The sequence below is a fragment of the Lepidochelys olivacea genome, assembly GCF_965140295.1.
Source record: "Lepidochelys olivacea isolate rLepOli2 genome assembly, chromosome: 1".
NCBI lineage: Eukaryota > Metazoa > Chordata > Testudines > Cheloniidae > Lepidochelys > Lepidochelys olivacea.
Genome location: NC_140411.1, coordinates 102,482,657 through 102,509,910, shown reverse-complemented (window position 1 = coordinate 102,509,910; position 27,254 = coordinate 102,482,657). Strand labels below are relative to the sequence as shown.

The 27,254-nt window shown below is 42.0% G+C and overlaps 1 protein-coding gene across 4 annotated transcripts in view; it reads left to right on the top strand.

Moving 5' to 3' along the window:
- Window positions 1-14,418: 14,418 nt before the first annotated feature.
- Window positions 14,419-27,254, top strand: part of TMTC4 (transmembrane O-mannosyltransferase targeting cadherins 4) — a gene marked incomplete at its 5' end in the record, with an annotated part of 63,040 nt that continues 50,204 nt past the window's right edge. For 2 of the 4 annotated variants that reach the window (XM_084627561.1, XM_084627563.1), the window contains 4 exons: window positions 14,419-14,508; window positions 17,491-17,706; window positions 23,214-23,329; window positions 26,075-26,291. In XM_084627561.1, the coding sequence (XP_084483687.1) occupies window positions 17,545-17,706; window positions 23,214-23,329; window positions 26,075-26,291 (495 nt within the window). Of the gene's footprint in view, window positions 14,509-14,739; window positions 14,995-17,487; window positions 17,707-23,213; window positions 23,330-26,074; window positions 26,292-27,254 lie in introns of those variants that run through there. The other 2 variants (XM_084627560.1, XM_084627562.1) reach the window with 2 other exon arrangements.

Genomic DNA, 27,254 nt, shown 5'->3' with positions numbered 1-27,254 from the left:
GTGCTAGATGCTTCACAAGAATAAGTGACTGCACAGTCTCTGCCCTGAAGAGCTTACAGGCTAAATTCAGATATGTTGGAAAAACAGAGGATTGTAAACAAACAAGAAAGGGGAGGAAGGACAATAGCAAGGTTACACAGATAGTCAGCCAGGTAGACAGCTCACTGGTTCCATTAGCTGGTTTATTTAGCTCATAAGTGACATGGCAAAAGTGAGTTTTTAAAAGGGATTTGAATGAGCAATATAGTCTGAGATCCCCGCCCCTTCCTCGCAGGGGGTACCATGGGGACCACTGAAGTTCCAGGTTGGGGGAGTGAGGGAATCCACTGGAAGCTATGGATCACAGGGTAAGCTGTTCCACACCCCTACCCTGTGATCAGTCAGACCATCATGGTAATGTCAAGCTAGTGTTGTGCTCCCCTTCTTAGGAATCCGGAGCCTCTGCAACCTTCAGGCCTTGGGCCACCTGTCTGTCTCGTGATTATCATGGCTCTGCCACTGAACTATCACAGAATTCCATCTGTAGTGCAGACACATGCATACACAGTAACAGCTTAACTCCTGACTCCCTCCTGTCCCTGCCCCTCTTCCTGCTCCTCAAATGTCAACAAAAAGATTTTTGCAGCTATTGCACAGGTGGGTGGGTGGGTGTTTGTGTTTTAGAGTAATCTGGCTCTCTTGCTAAAATGACAGCAGGTGAACTACTGTAAATAAAACTTTAAAACATGCTTCTTGCAACCATCTAGTGGGTGACTGGACATTTTATTTACCAGAATAGATGACTGGGCTATCTTTTGGCAGAGGCCACAGTAACACTTCACAAGCCTACAAAAAAAGGCTAATCATTTGCCCTCAGAAATAGCTACTCTACTAACAGAATCAATAATATAAAATATGTAAAACATTTGCACCATAAATACATTGCTAAAAGAATGGCCTCTGTTCTATAGCTTCATGCTATCAGTTAAAAATAAGAACAATGTTGGAAACAGCTGTGTGCATTTATACTGACTTTCATTGTTTCTCTGAGCCCTGCTTTCAGTTAGCCACTGCCATGCAACAAAGGGCTTCTTTTCATGTTCTTGATTTGCATTTTAAAAAGAAGAGAGAGAGATTTAGACTGCTTGTGCAGTGTTAGCCAGATGCTGAAGTTCTCGCTGTCACTGAAATCCTGATCCCACTGAAGATCAACGGGTTTTTTGGCATTGTTTTCAAATGGGTCAAGATTTGTACCACTGTCTCCATTGCTGGTCTAAGAAATGAGTGAAAATGAAGGGCCAAATCCTGAAGTCCTCACTCAGTTTTATCTCAGTGTTTAATAGTATATAAGAATTAATTTGTTTTTCTTTAAGAGGGAAGATGTAGAGATATGTTTACAAAAGATTTTGATTTGGAGATGCTCCCTCATAAGGGACTGTGTTGCGAGTGTGGGAATTTGGAGATGTGCCCTGGAGGCGGGGGTTGGGAACACCACATGGCTGTGTGCTGCAGCTCACTATGGAAGGTCTCCCATTTGTTTTATTAAAGTTTTATTCCTTTGTTATTTGTTTGTTATTTAATGAACCCTATGATCATTACTGCTTCCAAGAGGGCAAGCTGAGTAAGGAGTTGAGGCTTTGCCTGTTTGAATATGAGCTGCATAATGGCTAGTCAAGTACTGGTAGTAACTGCAAATCAAATTGGGAAAGTTCCTTCAGAATAGCTAGGAACTTAGAATAGCTTTGACAAATTGTGGCCCATCTAAACTCTCCCTTACAGAAAAACCGTCCTAGGAAACAGGAAAGTCTGCAAGGAAACAAAAAAAGACTTAGCCAGCATGTTTTGTCAGAGTCAGCAAGGGTCATAAGTAGGTGATTCTTTGGCCCCCAAAACCTGTGGCTCTCTTGTTAAGCACCTGAATAGCAGGGGATTGCAGGGAGGCCAGAACCAACTACTTTGCTTTTTGAATGGCCTTCTGCCTCCTGCAGCCCTCCCCATATCCTTTCTGCAGCTATTCTTGGATCTCACCTAACCAGAGGGGTCCAACAAGGCAGAATAGAAACATCAATGTTTATGCAGGCTCAGGCTCTATTAACTGGTCAGCTTAGCACATCCTGCCTTCAGCCCCACCCCAGCTCCTCTCTTCCACCCCCAGCCTGCCCCTTGCCACAGAAGGGCTTGCCTAGGAGCAGATGGGGGCAAGGCATAGAGGCATCTGATCCCTTCCCTGGCAGGGAATCTGCTATGTTTCCAGAGGGGATGATTTGGTCATTGTAAACATTTCCCCTTCCCCACCACTGTCAATAAGAGGTAAATTCCAGCAAAATGACAAATACTTACCCTTCTCTGCATGACTTTTGTTCATTTTTTTTCTACTTAGCACCTAACACTGTAAGATTGCTGTAGCCCACAGTTTAAGTACTGTCACACTCCACACAAGCATTGCCTTCTCATTCCCTTATTGGGCTTTGGGGAATAGAGGCTTTTGAATGGCACTCAAAGATTATCCATTTTCTTTAGACGTGTACATTTCTTATATGAATGCAGCCCTTTACCAGTAAAAATGTGATTTTTTTCCAGTGATGTTTCTGTGTGTATAACCTTTGTTCATTTGGCTATTGCTTACAAACAGTGACTGGGCTCAAAACTGTAATATTGATAGGGAAAATAACAGGCTGAATTCAGAGATGGGGAAATTGTTTTCATCATCAGTTAGTACTTCTATCCTTTAGTCCTAAATCATGGAGGTGCTATCCAACAAACCATTCAGAGACCAGTTTGTAAAAAGTAGTAATCTATCAGTTTGGGATAAGGTACCCACAAATCAGGGAGGCAATGAACTTTAGGGTTACCAAACAATGATAACTCTACATTTTAATGGCACAATTAACCACTGTTTAAATCTGACAGTGGAACACTTATTCATGTTGTGGAGCATTGACTCACACAAGGGTTGAAATTGACATCAATGCAATTTCTCTTGGGAGTAAGTTCTCACCAAAAAAAGTGATCCAACAATGAATTCCTATGTGCATATTCTTATTGCTAACCTATTACTTGATTGCATTTTACAGCAAACACTCTCAGTTAACGCTGAATGAATTTACAATATTTAAGCTTTCATCTTTATAAACAATGGACCCCACATTTTTGTACTGATAACGCTTTCTATTTCCCAAATCTAGAACTCGAGTGCAACAATGAAGATGGCAGAAATGCCTGGGGGGACGGATAGATCTGGAATTCTGACACTCCAGATTCCTCCCAAAGTCATATCGTGTGTGAAATGACAATGATACACTGTAGGGATGAGCCCAAAATGTCAAAATTCCAGATCTGTCTGTCTGTCCAGGCACTTGGGTTCATTATTGTTGCATACAAGTTTAAAGATTTCAAAAACAGAAACTCATTTATCACTACATAATGCTTGGGACAGCTGTTGTGTCTGTGGCTGGAAAAGATGTAGTGTGTCCTCGAACAAAAGAAATTTAACATAAATGCAACTTTTTATGCTTAATTTCACCTTCACATTGAAGGGATGGGGTAAAAACGATTAGCAACTAATTAGGTGGTACTATTAATGGAGCTCTGCTCATGGACGGCATGTGAACCGCTGGCTGGAGGAGCCTAGCCCCCAGCCATGCCCCTTCCACCCGAGCACCCCCCTTCCATGTCCCCCACCCCAGTCCAAAGCCCCCCTCCCCCTCCCACCGCAGCCACCGGCCCCCACTCCAGGCTAATGCCCCCAGATTCCCCCCACCCCAGCCCTGGAGCAGGCGGTGTGGCCGCAGCGCCCCCCTCACCCCTCAGCAACCCCAGAGCAATGGGAGAGTGGCTGGCATGGCCCCAGACCCGGAGCAACAGGAGGGCGGGTGGCGCAGCCCCAGTTGGGGCCACCCCACAGGGAGACTGGAGTGGCCATGCCAAGGAGAAGCAGGGGGAGCCGGGGGTGGAACATGGGCAGGGCTATGCCCGGCTGTTTGGAGAGGCACAGCCTCTCCATGCTTATGGTACCTGCCACCCGTGGCTCTGCTTTATGTCTAGGTAATGAACTTCTGGTGGAACATAAAGTCTAAGGCATTTACTGAAAACAAATATTGAGCCAAAGATAAAATGCTGTGTTTCAGTGTAGCAGACAGTAATCCAGCCTTATTAATTCTATTAACATTATTTCTATAATATAAGAGTTTTGTCCCCTTAAAAAACAAAAATCCCAGCTCCCAACATCATGTTGGATTTAACTTTACAGTGAGAGGTCCAAATTGGCACCACTCCAAGGAAATTGTTAGAAGGGAATTTAGACAGGCTGGTGCTTAATGGTAATGTACTCTTCACTGCCATGTGAGACATGCAAATTAGTTTCCTGGTCCTTGTCTCCTAAGAGCTGGGACTACAGAAGGTGGGAGTGCTAAGGAGGAAGCATAGTCATGCTGTAATAGGTAATGGGGAGGAGAGAGAACATTTTACTTTATAGCACATAACCATAAATCTTCCAGCTGAGGAGGCAGCAGTACTGGCTAGTTTCAAAGTGAACCATCCCACAGTACTAATCTGGAAAACTGATAGTGCACAGTGAGGCAAGAGACTATTATTAGTACTATTTATACAATGCCATAGGTGTGACAGGAATTTTTCAACCATGTTTGAAACATTTTGGCCTAAGTCAGTAGATACCAAACCATTATGACAATGAAATTACCATGGTATATGCATAAAACAATTAAAATGGGGCCCAATCCTGCAGCCTCTCTTCACACATGTCCTAATCCAAAACCCATTGAAGTCAATGAGAATCTTTTCATTGACTTTAATGAGCTTTGCAGGAGGCCAATAGATGGCTGACATCATCCAGCACACAGGATTTGATCCTAAGAACTCATAATATTTGGCTACTATTATTAGTCCCTTCCTTGAAGAATGCTGAGGAGTCATGAAGTGCTTGGCTGAGTGCAGGAAACAGTTAATAAAACCACAGCTGTAGATCTCAGTACTGGGATTCAGGATCCTCCCATGCATCTACTGCCACCAGAGGAGGGATCAGCGGAGGTAAGATGATAATACTTAGCATTTATATAGTGCTGTTCACCAGTAGATCTTAAAGTGCTTTGTTAAGGTTAGTAAGCATTATTATCCCCACTTTACAGATAGTGAAAGTGAGGCACAGAGAGCTGGCATCATACAGTGGGTTAGCAGCAGAGATGGAACAGAACAAAGGTCTCTGTCTGACACCCAGGTGAGTGCACTGCCTCTGTGAGAAAGGAAGAAAGGTGTGCATCCCTCTTTTCAAAGAGGCATTGAGTTTAGGGCAGACCTTGAATGAACCACCCAATGACCACAAGATCCGTTAAGGGATGAAGGCACCCAGCCAGGTTTATTGTTGACAAAGCATGGTACTAGTATCTCGCAGACTCTACCAGCCACTAATACATGTGTGGCCATAACAATGGACCAGCTCAGTGAACTGTGGGACTTTCCATTCCTCCCTAAGGCCAGACAAAGATACTCCCTTTGAGATACATCTTTATACCCCAATACAAACTAGTTAGTACCGCCCCTTTGACATAGTTATTGCCCCCTGACATCGCTAGTTATCACCCATCAACTTGTACATGTTGGTTCAATCAAAACATCTTTATTATCATCCTCACCTTATCTTTTAGGAGGGGTCAGTGTGTTCCTTTTATCCTTGGGGAATGTTTTTGTACCATTCTTGATATCAGGATGTTCTGGTACCACTTGATATCAGGATGTGTCTGAGTGAGCACTTTGTGACTAACACTTCTTAGGAATGTGTATTTTCTGCAATATCAGCCCTGATCTTGCCAAATTCTGTGAGCAGGTACTTCCTCATACCAGGCCTCTAATACAAGGGCTTATATCTCAGGCTCTCTTCCTGCTACACTGGGCCTTCCCCAAATCTATAAAATTAAAAAATATAGTTTGGTTTGTTTCTGAGCTTGATGAATAAAATCAAATTTTATGTTGTCTGAACTGGCTTGTTCATCCCTATTCTAATTCTTTAAAAATTAGATACAGACTATGATGCACCATCTGATCATAAGATTTGCTGAATCGAAGCACAAAATAGTGGTTCCTGAAGGAATTATAAAATTGCTCGGATGGAGCAGATTGAATTGCACAAAGATTTTTTTATTACTGCAGTCAAGCGCTATTACATATCCCCCAGTATATTTAAAGAACCAGTGCTGCACTAAGGCAAATGTTTAAAAATACACTTCATGGAACTTACTGGGACAATATAATTGGAATTATTGTCTGTTATAATAAATGTCTGGGGTATTAATTTTGTCTTCCTTCCTTCTCCCTTTTTCCCTTCTGTCCCCTTCTTTGGGGACAGAAGGATTGGGGCGCAGGGGTGCAAATAATTAATAGTATGTTGTGTATTCAAAAGAGTAAAGACATTGCTTAGAAGCCAGATAAGCTGGGTTCTATTCCCAGCTCTGCCACTGATATACTGCATGGGTAAGTCATTTTACCACTCTATTCCTCAGTTTCTCCATTTGTAGAATAGGGGTGATGGTACTTACCTTTCTTTGCCAAGCCCTTGGAGATCTCTGGATGAAAAGAGCTAAGCTAAAGCTACTTCTTTTAAGCAAATGTCATATAGCAGCCCTAAATTACCCCTGAGCAAGAAAGTAGGGAAGAGTAATGGTATTTACAAGCAGCTACTTTAATTATACCGCACAATAACTCATACACACTAAATCCGATAGTGCTTATGCGAGCAGGGACAAAAATTTGCTCATTTAATTACTGTATTCAGATTTATAGCTGTGCCTACCTAGAACTCAAGATGTATTACAAAATATCCATAAAGCACAATGATTTTAATAAAAATAACAAGGCTATCACAAATGCTGATGTTAGGGAAAGAAGCTTAAACACCTTCCTTCTGCTTTGTAGGAGATTTTGCTGTCTGTCCTCTACTGGTGCTACTCATCACCCTGCCGCAAACAGGATATATATCAGACAGAGACCAGTTTAAAAACCTTCCCTCTGCCCTTTGGGAGAATGATTTCAAATGCATATATTTTGATTTTGCATGAGTCATATACTTGGCTCTTTGGAATTAAGAATTCTGAGCCTCTATACTGTGGGATATTTTATTATATTTATTTCTCAAATACTCCCTTATTATTTTTGGGCTGAGTTTAAAAGACAATCTTAATTTTTCCCTACTTTTTTTCCTCTGGGCTCCAATCCTGTAGCTTGGCAGTGGCAGAGGTCCACCTGCATGGAACAAGATGCAGGACTGGAGCCTTAGTTTGTAATATAATGCTTCAAAAACAGAGAAAAGAAAGTGTATGTACACAAAAATGCATAAGGCCTGATTGACTGTTGCTCTGCACCTTGTGTAGTCATTTACACCAGTCATTACCAAATGTCATCCTTTTGACACTTATCATCCACTTTGATCTGGTTTAATGAGAATACATAAGGTGCAGAGCAACAAAGCATCAGGCCTCTTGGCTAGTCATGTACATCCATGCCATGGGAGTTCTGAATGGGTATCAAATGCTACTAAATCATTATAGTTCCATTTCTCACTCAATTTGCATTGGCGTAAATGGCTACACATGGTGCACGGCACCAATGAGCCAGGCCCAGAACGTCCAATTTTGTAACACCAGAAAGTGTACAGAAGGCCAAATGGGTTTCCTTGTTCTATCAGTCACAGTGCCCTTCCTTGAAAGCAGTTTTAATCTCTGCTTGGGCTGTCAGAAAATTGTCCTCTGTCCATTCTGTTCCCTCATCTCCTAATGTATATGACCAAACACAACTCTGGTGTACAATCAAGTTTTAGTCACTTTTAGTGAGACAGATATAGCAGTCTTTAAAACTACCTGTCTAAAAGAGACTGTTAAAATGGTAGAGAAACATAATGAATTACAAGTTGTTTCTGACAGCACTGATACTGAAGGAGATGTTTTGATGAAGGATAATGCAATTCTTCATTCAAAATTTAAGCTTAAACAGATAATTTTAAATGATATCATCTTAGAATACTTGGTCTTTCTGAGACTTTAGATGATTCAAATCTCTTTTTATTGCTTGAAACAATTTTGGGAAGAAAATCTGATCCTTCTTTGAAAATGATTAAAGCACTCCACTTTCCATTTAAATTTTCTCCTCCATTATCTGCTTTGTTCTAAACACTGATAGCTACTTTCACTTCAATATCGGGCAGGTGAGGTGAAGTGGAGAAATTTATCCTTATAATTTATTACTAATCAATAAGAGTTTATTCCTGACTACAATTTTAAAAGATACCAAATATATTTTTTAATGAAATAAAAGGCAGGGTGCCCAAACATTAGACTGTGCAGGACATTTTGTCATATTTAGAAAATACTTAGGAGGCATGTTCATTGGGGAGAAAAACTACTGCAGTCTTATTAACTTCAGAAGCACCCAATTCGTATAGTGTTTCTTCAAGCTTCTGAAAATATGTAGGTCATATGGGGCATGCTCAAAAACTTAAGATATTATTAATATAGTCACTCCCATACTAACTTTACATTCTCACATTTGCATAATCATTCTACTATGAGTAACATACTTATCCTTAACAATATCATGTTGTTTGTACACTTTTTTCGTTCTTACATATGCCTTTGTTCATGCCAGTCCTGCAACATTACGTTTCTAAAACAACAATGGTCTACCCATGTAGGCAGATCAACTTAACATGCTGAGAAAACTACAGAGTAGGTAGAATCTCACTCCAGATATTCTTTCCCAGAAATTGCAGATTTTTTTAAAAAAAGTATGGTATTTAGGAACAACTGTTTTAAAATAAAGCAGTGTAGTAACACTGCTGTTAACCAATGGACTGGAGATAAATTCTGCAAATATAATTGATCTGAACCAGATTTGGAAGGAACTATAGAATGAACCCTTTCTAAAACAAGTATTTGCTCTGTGACTCACCTAAATAACTGAAACAGAACAGAAGGTCAGTGTGACAAGGTGATGCATTACAGATGGTGAAATAAGAGGACTGAAGAACTATACCAATTAAAATACTCTGAAAACAACAAGAAAGCAGGACTAACATGTGTTGGCCAGAACCTAAAGTGCTGTAAATCAACAGAGCTCCATTGACATAAATACAGATAAGCTGATTTACACTACCTGAGGATCTGGCCAAGGGTGTGTAGGTATGTGTGGGTGTGTACATCTGACCAGAGCTGATAATATTAGCAGACTTATATTGAACAAATGAAATTCCGTTTACTAAACATGGATCAAAGATACGCAGATGTATCAGGGTTGTGAGCAAAACAACTTGGCAAGATAAGTGTCTGATGTGAATGGCCCATTAGCAGACAAAAATAGATCAGCAAACAATAGTGTCAAATCCTCATAAGAACAATATATAATATAAGATGATTCAATTGGTATAGTCTGTCAATTGTGAGAATTTGTGCAATGGGAGAAACTGGAAATCACATTAGCACATGCTTAAATTCTATTGACTTCAATTGGACTTAAGCATGTATTTAAAGTTAAACATATGCTTAAGCATCCTTCTTGAATAAAAATGTTTTCCTGAATTGGTGCTCTGGACATCATTAATGCTAAAGAAGTTGAAGATATGTATAGGTAGAGTGGCTTAGATGAGTGTTGGATTTGGGGATGTCTACAATAGTCTTGTAGGGCAATAGTCCATAAATATTCGAAGTGTTAGCACAAAGAGGGAAAGGGATTAGTTTGGATGGTTCAGTAGGGCATAACCTGTAGTAATAAGGAAAATTTAGGCTGGAAATCAATAAAATTTCCTGACAATCAATTCCATTAGACTGTAAACCTATCTTCCAAAAAAAGTGATGCAAGTCCTATTGCTTGGGATTTTTAAAAGGAACCCTAGAAAGAGTAGTGCTAGGGACTGTCACAGATTTGGTCAAATACCCCCTCTTGGGCACTCACCATATTGCTGCGAGGGGATCTAACTGCTGGATCCCATGAGATCTGTCTGCCTGAACAGAGCCCAGGCACTGCCCCTGGCTTAGGGTTTCTAGGCAAAATCTCAGGGTGCAGACCCTCCTTCTACCACACCCTCCTGGGGAAAGGAGGCCACATAGTCCAACAGCCCAGCTCCTGGGACCAGTGCTGATCTCCTCATACTTCCTGTGTAGCTTAAACACACCCTCGTCCAAACCCCACCTGAAGGCATGAGCCTTTTGGGTTACAGTTTACCTCTTCCAGGGCACATGAGAGGTGTAACCCATAACACAGACCACACAGAATTCTAAAACACCACTGCTCTTTTTTAATAGCACAAAAAATGCACAGACATATACAAAAATAACAAATCCTACACACATTTACTGTTAGGCTTATTTCGCCATTTTGTTTTTCCTTATTCTCCATATTGGTTCTCCTGCTGGTTGGCCTGTTGGTGCCCTTTCCTTGAAATCTGCCCAGCAACAGGCACATTGGTGGGAAGACTTCAGAAGGAAAGGTCACAAGTAAGATCTGCCTGGCAACTTCAGGTTATATAAGAGCGCTGAGCCCTGTGCAGGGTGCTGCCTGCATGGCAGCCCGTGCTTGCGTTTCGGTTCCATCAAGAAGAGAGAAGATCATGCTGGTTCCTGCTCCTGACACCTACCTTGCTCCTGTTGGCCACGCCGTGGTTCCTGTTTTGTTGGTCTCCTGTTAGCTCCTGTCCTGTTGGTCCCATATGTCCCTGTGTGGCTCCTTGGTTCCTGTTTGGCTCCTTACGAGTTTTGTGCGGAGTGGTGAAGTAGAGAGTTTATTTCATATCCTCGTAACCCACATTTGGTTAGTTTGGGGTCCAGGTGTTATGTCTTTGAGGGTGTTAACCATTGAGTTGTTTTATAAATAAAGCCCTTGTTTTATTTGTACCCTAATTATCTCTGGGCTATTTCATTTAGAGGATTACCACAGGTGATTAGATACTGAGTCAAGAGATAGAAGCTGGGGAGGGAGTCTTTTATAAAAATTGCTTCCCTCTTTGGTAAAGAATTTTCTGGTAACATTACCTGCTTTGGTTTCCTCACCACTTTGGAGCATTCTTTGGGCTGGAGTCAGGATCCTCTTGCTGCAGCTCATGCTTTGATATCTGAACCCTGGAGTCTCTCTCTCCCTAAGTCAATTTACTTTCTATAGCCTTGGTTGGTCTAAGAGCTAACCCATCTCCCGCAAAAGCATGACTCTCTCCCAAATCTCTCTGAGTCCCTTAAGTTTATATTTCCCACCAACAACACCTGGTTGCTTTGTCCACTCTCCAAACCTCTGCCTCTATAGACAAGCTGGAAGAAGTGGCTTCTCCCTGCTCCAGCCAACCTCCTTAGCATATTGACCAGTCAGAGTTCAGTCATTAAAGTAAACTATTCTTCATTGAAGCTAGTCTGGGAGAGACGTGGTTACAGCTTTGTCAGCAATGGTGGATACACATTGACAGACGCATTCCATGATACAGAAATGTTCATAGCAACTTCATAATATCAACCAGACCAATAAGATTTACAGACAGATTCCCTGAATTGATAAAGGGATCATCCTGCATTTGCAGAGATAGAATGAAGGATCACATAGGCCTCTTCCATCTCTGACATTTTTGATTCTGTGATTCTACATTGTGTTGTGGGGATGCTGCATATACATGTAGGAAGATTGCTACAAGATTGTGGCAAATTGTGTCATGATTTTGTGATGCTGGTAGCACAGGTGGGGTGATTTGGAGTTTCAATACAAAGCCTATTAGTTTGCAAACATTCAGTCTATCTTTGTCTGTTTTCCCTTTCATAAGAATGGTAAAAAGTTTCTAAAACTCATCACAGCATCATAGAAATGTAGGGCTGGAAGTGACCTTGAGAAGTCATCAAGTTCAGCCCCCTGTGCTGAGGCAGAACCAAGTAAACCTGGACAATCCTTGACAGGTGTTTGTCCAGTCTGTTATTAAAAACCTCTAATGATGGGGATTCCAAAACTTCCCTTGGAAACCTATTCTAGAGCTTAACTACCCTTTTCATTAGAAAGATTTTCCTATTATCTAAGCTAAATCTACTTGCTGCAGATTAAGCCCATTACTTTTTGTCCTACCTTCAATGGACCTGGAGAACAATTGATCACAGTTCTCTTTATAATAGCTCTTAACATATTTGAAGATTCCCAGGTCCCTGCTCAATCTTCTTTTCTCAAGACTAATGTACTCAGTTTTTTTAACCTTTTCTCATAGATCAGGTTTTCTAAACCTTTTATATATATATATATATATATTTTTGTTCTCTTCTGGACTCTCCAATTTGCACACATCTTTCCAGAAAAGGACACAGGAGTCCAGATGAGGCCTCACCAGTGCTGAGCTGAGTAGGACAATTACCTCATGTGTCTTACAAACAACACTCCTGTTAATATACCCCAGAATAATATTAGCCTTTTTTTTTCAGCTGCATCAAATTGTTGACTCATATTCAATTTGTGATTCACCATAACCCCCAAATCCTTTTCCGTAGCATTACCAACCAGGCATTGTTTCCCATTTTGTAATTGTGCATTTTGATTTTTCCTTCCTGAGAGAAATACATCGTGATTATCTTTATTGAATTTCATCTTGTTAAATTCAGACCAATTCTCCAATTTGTCATGGTCTTTTTGATTTCTAATCCTGTCCTTCAAAGTGCTTGCAACCCCTCCCAGCACTGAGGTCTGTGACTGAAAAAGTGCTATATATGAGAGATCCTCACTAATTTGACACTTAATAACACAAACACCTCAGAGTACCAGCTGTGTTAGTCTGTATCCACAAAAAGAAAAGGAGTACTCGTGGCACCTTAGAGACTAACCAATTTATTTGAGCATAAGCTTTCGTGAGCTACAGCTCACTTCATCGGAGCTGTAGCTCACGAAAGCTTATGCTCAAACAAATTGGTTAGTCTCTAAGGTGCCACAAGTCCTCCTTTTCTTTTTACAAACACCTCAGAATTTCTAACCCAAAATTAGGTGTCTCTGCTCTGCCCTTAGCAAGGATTCATGGATGACTGTGGAGAGGACTCATATTACTATGATTTCACTGTTTTTAGAAAAGATACTAGAACATTAAACAGTATACTTGGATACGTACTCTTAACTGCTTAAAATGAAAGTACACTTGAGAAAGTCAGGTACATTTTGTGATGCATTTTCCTTGCTTTCCTTTGTTCACATTGGTCCCAATACATTCATGAATGAGCTCCACACAGGAGATCACTGCAACAACTGTCTGCCTGCACAGAGTGGTCTGCTCTTGTGGTGCTCATGGCACAATCGGGACCTAAGTCAACAAAAACAATAAGAAAGTTAAGAGAATGCATCCCCAAATGTACTTTGTTCACTTATTTCACAAGCATATTTTACAGTCTGCATGGAACCCATTCGTGAAATTCGTAATTAACAGCTGGTGTCCTCGTCACTAGTCCAGGCAGGACCTAGCATTGCCAACCCTCCAGGATTGTTCTGGAGTATCCAGGAATGAAAAAGATTAATCTTCAATTAAAGATTATGTCATGTGATGAAACCTCCAGGAATACATCCAACCAGAATGGGTAACCCTAGCAGGGACAGAACCTAAGCGTTCTGCTGGCCAGGGCAGATGATGTTTTCAGGGTCCCCCAGAGAGGCTGAGTCAAAAAAAGAAAAAGAAGTGGCGAAGTAGGGTGGCACTCCGGAGAAGCTGGTGCCCAGGGTAACCACCCTGTTCACTGGCTCCCAGAACTGCAGCAACTTTCTGTATTATTAGTGCAATGGGTCTATAACGCCTTCTTTCCCAGGATTACTTTGTGTAATGGTACGGGAGAGACCTTAGTTCCACGAGGAGCGGTGCGGTGTGAGGCAAACGAGAACTAAACAGGTGAGAGTTTGAACCTTTCAGGTTCGTTCCCATTGCGAACTCCTGGGGGGGCGGGGGGCGGGGGGGGAGGCCTCCTCCTGTGTGGGCGCTATTGTAGTCCCCATATAAAGCAAAGGCCCGTGATCAGCCATGAAGCAGGGCAGGGGTGGAAGACGCTCAGTGAACGCCCAGCCCTGCCAGCCCCGCAGTCAGCCCCCCTCCCCCACCACCGCTCGGCGCGCGCGCTGGGCCGCCGAGACAAAAGGTTTTTGTGAATGAGGAGCAAGCCGCAAACCAGAGGGCGGCAGCCTCATGCGCCTGCGCGCGGCCGGCTGGGCGGCCGCATCTCTCCCCCCTTTGTGTGTAGTGCGGAGGGGTGTGGCTCAGCTCCCGCAGCCGGGCGCGGCGGGGCGAGAGCCTGCTCCGCTCCCGCTCCGCCTCCCTGGCTCGCTCCGCGGCGCGTCACAGCGGCCGCCACCAATGGGCGCAGGCGGCCGCCGGGGCGGGGCGGGGCGGGGACAGGCCGCGGGCCAATGGGCGGTGAGGATGTTTTCGGGGGCGGGCAGAAGCCGAGGCGGCCCCGCCCCCGCCCCAGCGGCGGCGGCGGCGCCCGGGCGCGGAGAGCGGGCAGAGTTTCGCAGCCGGGTGGGAGATGCGGCTCCGGCTCCGTGCAGGTAAAGCTCCGCGGGGCTCCCGGAGCAGGGCCGGGCGGTCGCGCCTGCCGCCCGCAGGGGACCGGGGCTGGTCCGGGGGGGCAGGTGCCCTGTGCCCCCGGTAGGTGGCTGGGCCGGGGCAGGGGGCTGAGCCGGGGCAGGGGCTGGGTCTGGGTCTGGCTCCTGACTTCTGCGGCGGCGGCGGAGGAGGAGGCAGCACGGAAACCTCGCCGGCGTTGCTTGCCCCGCTCCATGGTGTGCCATTCGTGTGGTGCTCCCAGGAGAAGAGACACACGCGGAAGCCGCCGCGGCTCCGGCTCTGAAAACGTGCGCGGCCAAAGCTTCCTGTACTTGCGAGTCGTGCTTTCTGCACCGGTCTGGTCCCGCTCCCTCGCTCCCCTGCCGCCGCCGCCGCCTTCCCCAGCCGAGGAGTCCTCCTTCCTCCCCGAGAGCGCAGGGCGAGCTCTCTGCGCCTGCCTTTCCCCGCTGCGGGATTGGAAACTAGGAGTAAGTTTCCTGGTTCCTCAAACAGTGCTCGTGGCCCGCTGTATTCTTATAGCGGGACCGTGTGTGGGTGTCCTCGCCTGTACAGTGCCGGAGGCGTTCTCCTGCAGGCGGAGGACTGAATCCCTGGTTTTCTTTACCTGCATAAACAGCTGGTTCCGTTTGAGACGGCACAGCCTCGTTAATTCACAAATATCCGAGTCATCTGTTCTTGTTACAGTGGAGTCTTGAGCTCTAGCGGTATGTTTAGGTACGTTGCCAGCTATCTAATGGGGAGTTGCGTGTAATATTAAATATGCAGCTTTCCTTCTACATGTAAAGGAGCCCCCTAGAATGATATTTTATTAGGTTCTGTGCCACACCAGACAGCAGTGAAATGGAAATATGCACTGTGACTGTACCAAAAAGAGAGTGGGTGTTGTCAGATCCCGGGTGGTATCCTCCCCTGGCATCAAGCACACAGTTGGGTCCCGTTTAAACAAACAAAACATCTGTGATATATATATATGATTGTTTCTCCCCCATATTCAGGGAACATGCTTGAGTGTTTAACAGTTCTGTCCCTGTAATGAAAAACCCCACAGATTGAGCTATCCTGTATAGAGGTACTAGTAAATAATTATGGCAAATATAAATGGAAAAAAGCAGCCAGGTTAGGGGAAACTTTCTGGGAAAGGGGAATTCTGAACAGCTGCTGAAATCTGTTTTAATTAAGTATTTCTGTAATGGCCATCACTGTAGTATGTAAGCTGTTAGTAGCAATGTATGTGCTTCCTTCTGATTAAGGGTTACACTTTTAATTTTTCATTAGATTGTAAACCAGGAGTGGATTACATTTGAAAATATATTTTGCTTTTAGTGGTGGGCCTATTCAGCTCTGTTAGATAGCTTCTTCTGAATATTTTCCTCTTTTGGTCTTTCTCAGATCCATACCACTCCACACCTGCATCTCAACAAATTGGGTACCACATTACAGGGCTTGAGGGGCACACCTCAGGAGCGTGTGTGTGCGTGGATGCACACACGCATGTGTACCTACACAGGTTAGGAATTTGTAGACTGTTTCAAGGAACTTGTGTGAATTCCACTGGTAACACTGACAAGTTCTGCAAGCTGAACACGTAGGAGCAAGGAACTTTATCAGTTCCGTTTGCCAAGCCAGAATAGCTTGTAAACTCCACAAGACAAATAACTCTTGACTTTTTCCTTTTAAAATAAATAAAACTAGGAGATCAAATGCAAAAACCCACCACTAAGGTTCCACAGGTAAAATCATAAAGTCAAGAAATGCAAAACTTAAGGTTTTGACAGCATGAATAAATCTGGGTTGCAACATGTACTTACTGGTCTTTTTCCTTATTAAATCTATATTGGATTATGTGCCTATTTTATCTTTCTGTTAGTAAGATGTGTATTATAAAATTTGCGTGACGTGCTGCGTGACCTAGTGAACTTTGCTGTTGGAATCTTAAGTTTGTGCTTCTTGACAAGGGTTGCCAATCCTCCAGGATTGTCCTGGAGTCTCCAGGAATTGAAGATTGTCATGTGATGAAACCTCCAGAAATCCATCCAACCCAAACTTACAACCCTATTCTTGACTCTGATTTTTTTGAATGCCAGTTGTAGGGCCTCGTTCTCCAAGAACTCTATGCAACTCTGTTGAAGTCCCTGTGAGTTCCACACATGGAGTCCTTGCAAACTTAGGTCCTTCATGTTGCAGCAACACAGTTCTTTTTGCGTTTATTGTGCCCTAACTGGTATTCATCATCCTCAAAGAAAGTTATAAATATTTACTGATCCTCACAAGGCATGTGTTTATAAAATGGGTTGTGGTATCCTTATTTGAAAAACAAGGAAACTGAGTTCAAAAAGTAGAATGACTTGCCCAAGGCTTTTGAGGTAGCATGTGTCAGAGTCAGGATTATAACTCAACTCTATGCTCAGACGATAGTCAACCATGCTTTTCTACTTTTCTCAAATGTGAAATATAAAATTATGTCCAAAGAGGTTTTGATAATTATTTTTTTAATTTTCCGTTTTGCCTTAATGGATTTCAGAATTACATCTCATCACTCATGTAAGGCAGTGGTTCTCAAACTAGGGCCACTGCTTGTTCAGGGAAAGCTCCTGGTGAGCCGGGCCAGTTTGTTTACCTGTCGTGTCACTGGTTTGGCCGATCACGGCTCCCACTGGCCGCGGTTTGCCACTCCAGGCCAATGGGGGCTGTGGGAAGCGACATGGGCTGAGGGATGTGCTAGCTGCCTTTCCTGCAGCCCCCATTGGCCTGGAGCGGCAAACCACTGCCAGTGGGAGCTGAGATCGGCCGAACTTGTGGACGTGGCAGATAAACAAACTGGCCCGGCTCTAGTTTGAGAACCACTGGTGTAAGGTGTCGTGTTTTCCTATGCAAAACATGTTGGTGTGATTTTCATTTCTTTAAGCAAAGCTAGTGGTGTTTAAATGTAATTGTACATAGCAGTTTTTTTTTCTTTTTTTCAGATTTGCAGCCAACATAATGCTGGAGCTCCACATTCGAAACAAGCATTTCACAGAATGGCACAGTCAGAATTTAATTTGGATCATGAAATATCATGGTTTGTGCTTCCCTCTTATTGGGCTAAAATTATTGTTGGACTCATGTCCTGCATGTGTTTTGCTAACAGCTACGATGGAGATTTTGTCTTTGATGATTCTGAAGCTATCATCAATAATAAGGTTTGTGTTTATTCTGACTTAAATTGTAGTAGAAAAAAATTAATTTAAATTGATACTGCCAACTTAATTAGGCCCCAGATTTGACCCTTGCAAAACAAGAATTTTGGGTTGAATTTCTCCTTTACCCCCTCCCTTTCTTAAAATGATCATTTGTCTCTGCAAAGCATTTTAAAAAGTAAGCCACTATTTATGTAAATACTGTACAAAAGCTATGCATGGCTGCTTTGTTGCAAAGCAAGCAGAAGGAGCACAAGTAATCTAATGAATCCTTATTCCCAAAGGTTTATTGGCTACTTGGTTTGATGCTGGTGCACCAACAAGGACGCAGTAATGAACAAATTAATTACTTTGTCCTGGCTTAATTCTCTTTATCCAATTGAGATCCATTGGACAGCCCAGCATTGATGGTTATCAAGGTAGAGTAGCACCACCTTTTCTGAATGAAATGTGCTTTGCTCACCTGTGTACTGAGGGTGACATTGGCTAAATTTGCACAGTGTTGGGGCCTGATCCTGAAAACACTTCCACACGTGGATGTGTGTACATGAGACTATTTATGGACCCAGTCTTATTCCCATTAAAGTCATTGGGAGTTAGATCCACAAAGGGGATTTAGGCGCCCAGTGGAATTAACTAAGTTAGGCACCCAGGCTTCCCATGCATTGTATGGAGAGAGTCAGGAACCTAAGGAAGGGATTCACAGAAACCAGCAAGTGAGCAGGGAGTCACCTGAAGTAGGCCGTATAAAATGCCAAGGAGAGGGGCAGGGCTTAATCCTGCTGCTCAAAAATGGTTAGGTCTCCTAACTCGGCACTGGAGGGAGGTACCTTCCTCTGCTCAGGATTCACAGACATGAACCCTGTCCTGGAATTAGATATCCAAGTCAGGTCAGTCCTTGCTTGTGCAAAAATCAGGGAGTGAGAGCCCTCCATCCCATTATTGCCAATACCCTTGCGATTAGGTTACTCACCTGGGATGTGGGAGATCTTGGTTCAAGTCCCTGTTCCAAATCAGGACAAGTGGGGATTCAGACCTGAGTCCCCCACATCTCAGGTGAGTACTCTAACAACTGGGCTATTGGGTATAAGGAGACACATGCACAACTCCAAAAAATCCTGACCTGCTGTCCCCGAGCTGTCATTTTTTGACTAGATCTGCTAGGTGTGCTCTGAGCCGGCCTACTGGATAGGTCCCCAGATATGAGTTAGGTGGGGGAACACCTAGTCTGAGAATTCCACTAGGATTTAGGTATGAACTAGGGAACTGAGCAGCTCAGCATCATCAGGATTGAGGCTGTTTTGTGGATACTCACTAGCAAAAATTTAGGTGCCTAAGGGATTTTACTGACAGAAATTTAGGCACCTATGGAATTTCAGCACCTCCAGAGTTAGGCAGCAGATGAGTGGGGTTTTGAGGATCTCACTGGTAACTATAAGGTAGAACTTAAGCTCTCAAAATGGTAGTTAAGCACCTAAATCCCTTTGTGGATCTGGTCCTGGGATTTTTACCATAGACTTCAGTGAATTCAGATTATGGTCCTTAGGACCCAGTCCTAAGAAGCCCCACTGAAGTCAGTGTGAGACTTTCCATTGCCTCCAGTGGGTGATAAGGTTACTCTTGTGCAGAAGTGTTTGCAGGATGGGCTGATGGTGAGTTTCACTCAGCAAGGGTTCTCAAGGTTTTTTCATAAGGTAAACCCCAACCTAACGGAGAGAGTGTCTTGTGGACCATCTCTCTTGTAACATTCCTGTGGCAGCTACAGCAATTGTTTGAGTAGAAAATAATATTAAGAAAGTATTTGCTTTTTTAAAAAGTCTTTAATGCACTGCGAATCTTGTACTTTTTGAAAAAATTTTAGCCAATCGTTGCTTACATCCCTTAGCCAGTTTTCAAGCTACTTGATGTTAAACCATCCGAAAGTAGATGGTTTAAGGGTTTAAATAGATGGTTTAAATCCTAAAATAGATGGTTTAAGGTGTGATCCTGCAAGATACTGAGTGTCCTGAGTTCCTGAGATGCCTCCCAAGGGGACATTGAACAATTTCCAAGGGTGCCTGGCCTTATTCCAGTGGTCCTAGTCCGATCTAGGAGGTATGAGTGGTAGAGGTGGTTAGAGAGGCACATAGAAGCAAAAAAAAAAAAAAGAATAGATACAGAAAGTGTCTCTCCCCATGCACTCTACTCTCTTGACACCAAAAGAATGAAGAGAACAATATTATAGTGGTGGCCAAAAAACCGTCTGGAAAAAATATAATCTACAGTATTTTTTTTCACAACAGAAAGTATAGAGGTAGCCTGCTGCAATTTGTCTTTCAGCATCCTACTGAATTATTGTTGCTTAAATAAATGTGTAGTGTGCTTGAGTAAGTCAGCCGTATCCTAAGCTAGAAAAATGTTGGGGGAAGTGTAAATACATACAGAGATTATAGAATGTATTGTATTTGTAAAATGACACATCTCCTGGGAAAATCTGGTTCTGCAAATTTTATTTGAAGGATAATGATGCAATTTCATTTTCTTAAACTGACATTTAATCCAAGGCAATGTAGATGTAGTTTGTTTCAGTGCAATTTCCACACTTGTAATCTTCCTCCACTTCTTTCCACATTTTTACCTGACAAATGTTATTGTTTCAGTTTACCAACATGCACGCAAATGAAAAAGCTGCTAAAATTCTGGCTGCAGGCAAGGAGAAGAAACTAAATCAATTGCTTAAATAACCTCATTCTTACTTATTCAGCCTTCATTTGAAAATATGGAGGTTTAATTTATTTCCCTATCTAAATCTTGACATGTTCCTTTAGAAATTGAATGGGATTTTGATGCCACTGGACCTTTTAAATAAGGGGCAGGATAAATATGTAGAAATATTAAATCAGTACCAAAAATGGGGAGATGAAAGGTTATGAATTGGTGGGGAGTGAAAGTACTGTACCATAATAAAGACTGGTTTTATTAAGCAAGGTACTGCATGCCATATTTTATTTTCATGTGAAATACAGCTGATGAAGGCATTCTGTGGATCTACTGAGCCTTGCTTTGCCAATGTTTTCTTAGGTACCACGCTGTGATCCTTTTTTGTTAACTTGCTAGCCCTCCCCCCACTTTCCTTTTTTAATGAAAGATCCGTTGTTAGTTGGCCCCATGCCTACTGTGTTGTGGCGCATTCAGTTATTGGATTTTACTGGTGTTCAGGGCTGTTTTCCAGATGCTTCCTTGTCATTTAAAAACACATTTTTACTGGTGTACAACAATGATTTGTCTTTATTTATTTATTGGCAAAACAAATCGTTGGGTTAGCAGGAATTTCAGACACAATGCATCTTTTCCGTAAGCCATTATGTAGAAGAACTGACCCTTCTTCAAGTACTGCACTCTACTGTGCATAGGCTGCTGCTAATCAAATATTTAGGGATTCCCTAGGTATCCACTTTCTATTTCAGTGGAGGAAATCATTCATAACTTTTCAAATAGATGCAAAGTCCTTACAGTTAAGGAAAAGCAAACAGGTTTTTTTAGTGTAATCCCATGAAGGTGAAGAGACTATTTTAGTTTAGTTTAGCTTTCTCCAAACTTCCAGTGCTCGGTGATCAAGTTCACCAGTTCTGAGCTCTGGAGAATTCAGGTCATAAGTAAGTGAAATTGAATCACAAGATATTTCTGGATATTTTGCTTTGCCTGCTTGTTTCCTACTGAAGACAAAAAATAAACTCTGATTAAACTGTGCAAACTGTTTCCTAGCTGGAGCACTTAGAGACCATGCAGGACTGTTTTATAGTTTGCGTTCTGTTTTCTGAAGATAATGATGTTGAGTAGTGTTTCCCATGGTGGTTAAAAATCTCTGTTAGCACACAACAAATATATTTTTTTACCTCGTGTTGTTGATACCATCTCTTTTATGTCAAGATTGTATTCAAATTGTAATCCTTATATTTTAAGAAATATATTAGACTTTCTGATAGCTTTGCATGTTCTATATACTGACAAGTGAATAGCAAACAATTGCGATGGAATGGAAAATCAGGCTTAAGTGGCTTACAGCGAATCATGGAGGAAGTCTATAACAGAGCTGAGAATTGAACTCAGGTCTCTACAGTCCCTGTCCAGTGACTTAATCACACGACCGTCTTTTCTTTCAGATATAGAAATGCAATGGAGTTGCAATCTATACATCCCTGCTGAATTCAGTGCTAGACATGGACCTACTTATTGTTTAGTAATCCTTTAGAAAGTACCGTACTTGGCTTCATGTGGTAATGGTGGTGGTACAGAGTTTTGGGCTTTTTGGCTTGTTTGGTTTGGTTTTTTACTACTGTGTTAGTTGAATGGGAAATAAGATAAGCTATAATTGATTGCACCCATGGTACCAGTTCTCCTATTGAAGTTATTCTTTTGGTAGTGATATCTCACTCTTAGGTGCCCTCATGGTTTTGGATCAAACTAAGGGCACATTTTGCTTTCATTTATACCCCATGAGGTTGCACTAACATAAATCAGAGCAGAATTTGGCACGCTGTATGCGTGTGGAGGAGAGGTATGGCAGCTCGGTGGAAGTAAGGTGGCCTTCTCAGTGCAGCAGCTTCAATTATTGATGAATATGAAGCATGCTGTGCTACTCCACAGAAATTTCTCTGAGGCTGTGTAGATGAGTATCTAATATATGTTTAAAAAAAAAAAAAAAGGAGCTGGGGGGGGAGCTGCCTTTATGTCCATCTGTGTTCTTCAGATTTTCACATAGTCTCTCCTATGGCACCATTTAGAGTTGAAATAATCTAAATTACTTCTTTATCATCTTAGTTATGAGATTAAGCAAACTGTACACTTCCATTTTGTAGTTTTTAAAAATTGTGATTTTATTTTTCTTTCATGATGGTACCTAAGAAATTCCTTTCCTAACTACTACTATTCATTTCTGTGTAGAGCAGTACATAGAGGAACTTGCTGATAGGTTTAATATGTCAGAAACAAAGCACGCTAGTGGAGTGGTGTTATGTGGAAGTTAAGGAAGCCACCCAACAGGATTTCAAGAAGAGCTATCTTTAGTGCTTTCATTAATGGTTCTCCTACTGTTGCTAGTGGCAAAATGGCAATTTGCAACAGCTTGTGTTCCTATCTCCAAAGATCCTTGCTCTAAAATAAGATATTTTACAAAAATAAAGATGGTATAAAGATATATTTTTAATATATTTTACACTAGAGCTATTGGGTCAGAACATCAACTGGTGGAACTTAGCAGAGCTCTATTGAAACTCAGGAAAAATATGCTGATCTATGCCATCTGAGCATCTAGTCCACAATAATTAAAGGAATATAAGAGGGTATTGAAAAGACTTGGAACTATCAATCAGGTTTCAGTAGCCAGTCACTAAAAGACTTGATAGAAAATGTTGTCTATAAAATATGGTCATGGTGGTGCCAGTTTGCTTTGTATGTAACTGTTCTCTTTCCAGCTGCTCTAACTAAACTGAAATGTTGTTAATGTTGGTGCTAAACGTGTGGTCTTTCAGGACCTCAGAGCAGAAACTCCACTTGGTGACCTGTGGCATCATGACTTTTGGGGTGGCAAACTCAGCAGCAATACCAGCCACAAATCATATCGACCACTTACTGTCCTGACTTTCAGGTGAGACCTGGTGTCGTGCCCAGAGTACTAGGTTGGGGGGTTTATTTTGTTAACTGACTTTTTTGTTTTGGAAAACAAGAGACTTTGAGGAAGTAAAACTTCTGCTACAGCTTATTTGCAGTACAGCTACTACCTTGCTTAGCTCCAAAGACCTGATCGTGCAATAAGCTCCATGCTGGTGAACTCCCACGTCTCACAGCTTGTTGCAGGTTCGGAACCAAAGGGTGAAATTCACCGTTATGCAGAGGGCCAGCACAAGGGATTTAATTGATGCATAGACCTTGTGTTGGTGCTATGCATAAGGGTAAATTCTGCCCAGTAGGAATAAAAGTGGAATCATAATTGTTTATATAATATAAATTACATAATACCTCCTACTTAAATTTACTCCAGAGTCATGTTTAACATATCAAGACAAGTATCCCCACCTCAGATTCTGTAATTCTCTTTAATCACTGTAATGTCTGAGCAGCTTCCACAAATTCTCAGTTTAAGGTCTGAAGACCCTTCTATGATTTTCTCCCTTTCGTTCTGTTTTTTCTTCCCTTCTTTTTCCTATGGCAAGAGGTGCTGTAATATTTAACAGTAAGAATGTAGCTAGAGAAATCTATTCATGTCACCAGAATCCTTTGGTGGAAGTAGACTGAACTGTATACATCTTGATTGATGTATACATAGCTTTGTTTTAGTTTTTAATCAATCTATCTTAATTATATATAGAACCTCAATAATAGTAGCTTCTAATCTAGGTGCTAAAATGCAGTCAGATAAGAAGTCTAAAACTAAACAAAAATGGGCTCTGTTCTCATTTTCCTGGGGTTCGGTTACATTTTGATCTCTGCCCATCTATCCTAACCTCAGCTTGACAGTTGTTTTTTAACTATTTCCCCCCTGCCCGCCCCAGAACACACAGTTTTAATATACTTTCCTGCTATGTATTAACGTATCTTTGTACGTATATTGTCGAGTTCCATCCAGGCTCCCCATTTGCCTGGGAAAGAAGTAAGTAACTTCACCCTTGTCATGGAACTGCGTGCTGTGAGCCTGGCCAGCCACTACCCCCAGTGAGTAAAGGGGCAGAGTCAGGACTCCTCCCCACCCACTTGCTCTCAGCAGGGAGTATTGGGCAAGTATTCCTCTACTCAATTTGTGACTCCAGCTGTAATAGTGAGAGCAGGGTCTGCATGGGGCCTTACTTCCCTTTCCTCCCCTGCATGGTCAAGGAAGGGCTGTGACCATGTGTTTGTACGCTTAGCACTATGGAGTCCAATCTCAGTCCAATCTAGGCACCACTGTAATACAAATACAAATAATGTAAATGTCTGGGTGTTTGAAATGCCTATTACAGGCTTCCATATATTGCATAAAACATACGTTATAAAATGATTCCTTTCCTCTTACGGCCTTTGAGGCTCATTCTGACTCCAATAACACCCTGGTTAATTTAAACAGAAAACTTACACACAAGTATTGAAAAATCTGAAACCGTAGAGGAGCACGTGGAGGTAGCCAGTAAAGTGCTGTTTCCTCAAGTAAGAAATTGGCCTTCCCTAGCTCCCTTAAGACTTTGCTTTTATGTGTATTACACATTTATAACAGGTTAGATCATCATAATGAACTCCACTTAAGCCAGATGCAGGTTGGCTAGACGTACTAGGTGATATCCATTATCTAAATTAAGTTTCTGTATGATTTTAGCGTATTGCTTATATTATACAGAAAATTGTGGTACACTTTTTCCCATTCAAGCTTTGCTACCCAGAATAAGCTCCTACACTGAACCTTTATCCAAACAGCCTGACCAGTACGAATTCCCTCTTCACATACCTCTCCAGCCTACTTTCCTGACCCCTTTCCACCTGCACTCCCATTCCTTGTCCGTGAAAGAATGCTGCTTCCACATACACCCTTTAAATAATAATTATTTATGTTGTGCCTTTTCATTGTGCAAAATCCCAAGGTACATCACTTAACTGTATGTGTGGAGCACAACTGAAATGCAGCCACCACTGGGGTGGAGAGTAAAAACCCAGCAGTGAGTAGGCCATGTGCACTGGAAAATTTTTGGCCAAGGATCCTGCGACAAATCTTTTTTTTTTTTTTTTTTGGTAAACTGAAAGCGTCATGGGATCTTTAGTGTCTGTGCAAGTCAGTTAGAACCTCAGTGTGTGAATGGTGTGGGCTTTTTTTTTAAAACATTTATTTTAAGGTTTAATCTGAAAGAACACTCTCACCTTACACCATCCTTCCTGCTCGCACCCCCAGGAACATTCATGTGCATAAACTATCTCTGCTTTTCTGCAGGACTCTCCAACTTTCTAATTTTACGCAAGGTTGCATCCCAGAGCACTACTCGGTCATGCAACTTTAAAGTTATGGCACCAACTGAGAAGCAGCCACAGTTGCTGTGTTTCCCATTTGGGATGTTGTAAAGGTAGTGGTGGTGCATTAAAGGGTGACTGCTGCAAATTGGGACTGGTGTGAGGGTATGGGTGCTATTCCATAGGGAAATCCTCTGTCTGGGCAAGGATCAGGGCCTGGTAGCCTTAGGCTAGGAGCCTACAGGGATGCTTGGACATAGAACCATGGTAAGGTGGGTGTGTTAGATATTATTTAAAATGTACTTTTAATATTAAGCTTCTCATGCAGAGGCTACTTCTCTTTCTTCAGGAGTGTTTAGTTTTTCTTTGTGTGTCTCCAAGCTCTCCTCTGACTCTTAATCTCAATGTTTTTGTTTTTATGTAGAATGAATTACCTTTTTGCTGGAGGCTTTCACCCAGTGGGTTTTCACGTCATCAATATAATACTGCATTGTGCTATCTCTGTATTAATGGTTGATGTCTTCTCAATATTATTGGGTGGGCTGCAATACAGCAGTAAAGGAAGAAGGCTAAACCTTGCTCCAAAAGCATCTCTTCTAGCTGCTTCACTGTTTGCTGTGCATCCAGTGCATACTGAATGTGTAAGTACCTAATACTTGGATCTTTGTATAATGTTTTATATCTGCAAAATTCATGACCAACTCTAATCATGGAACACTCCTATAAGTTACATACTGTATCTGTCATTACTACATAGAGTATCTATTATTACAGCTTTGCATGTATTACATTGAGAGTTATATAATAATATGGTTAATATGCTCACAAGTTAGTGATCCTTCAGCGCAAGTAAAGTGCAATAAATACTCTGTTTCAGGTCATCCATCTTTAGTTAGTGGATAAAGAATACATTGTTGGGCATGCTATCTCATGAACAGTAGAGGAGAGGCGTGAATAAACTGTATGCAATGGCTTAATCACTGTTAATTTCTTTTTTTTGCTTTTACTAAACTGGAATCTCAACTAGGAGTAGGGAGGTTATATGGTCTCTGTAGTTGGCACTGGTGCAGCAACTGCTGGAAACAGTGTCCAGTTCTGGTGTTTGCAGTTCAAAAAAGATGTTGATAAATTGGAGAGCGTTCAGAAGAGAGCCATGCTAGTGATTAAAGGAATGGAAAACAAGTCATATAGTGATAGAAGCAAGGAGCTAAATCTATTTAGTTTAACAAAGAGAAGATTAAGGGACTGACTTGATTAGTCTGCAATAAAAATACAGAACAAAAATTTGATAGTGGGCTCTTTAATCTAGCAGAAAAAAGAATAACAAAGTCCAGTGGCTGAAAGTTGAAGATAGATAAATTCAGACTGATCTAAGGTGCACATTTTTAACAGTGAGGGTCAATAACCATCGGAACAATTTTACCAAGAGTTGTGTTGGATTCTCTATCAATGGGAATATTTTAATTAAAAACTGGACATTTTTCTAAAAGATAGGCTTTAGTTCAACAGTAGTTTTTGGACTTAAGGAGGAACTAATTCAAGGGAGTCCTATGGCCTGTGTTAAGCAAGAGATCAGATCAGATAATCACAAATCATACCTTCTG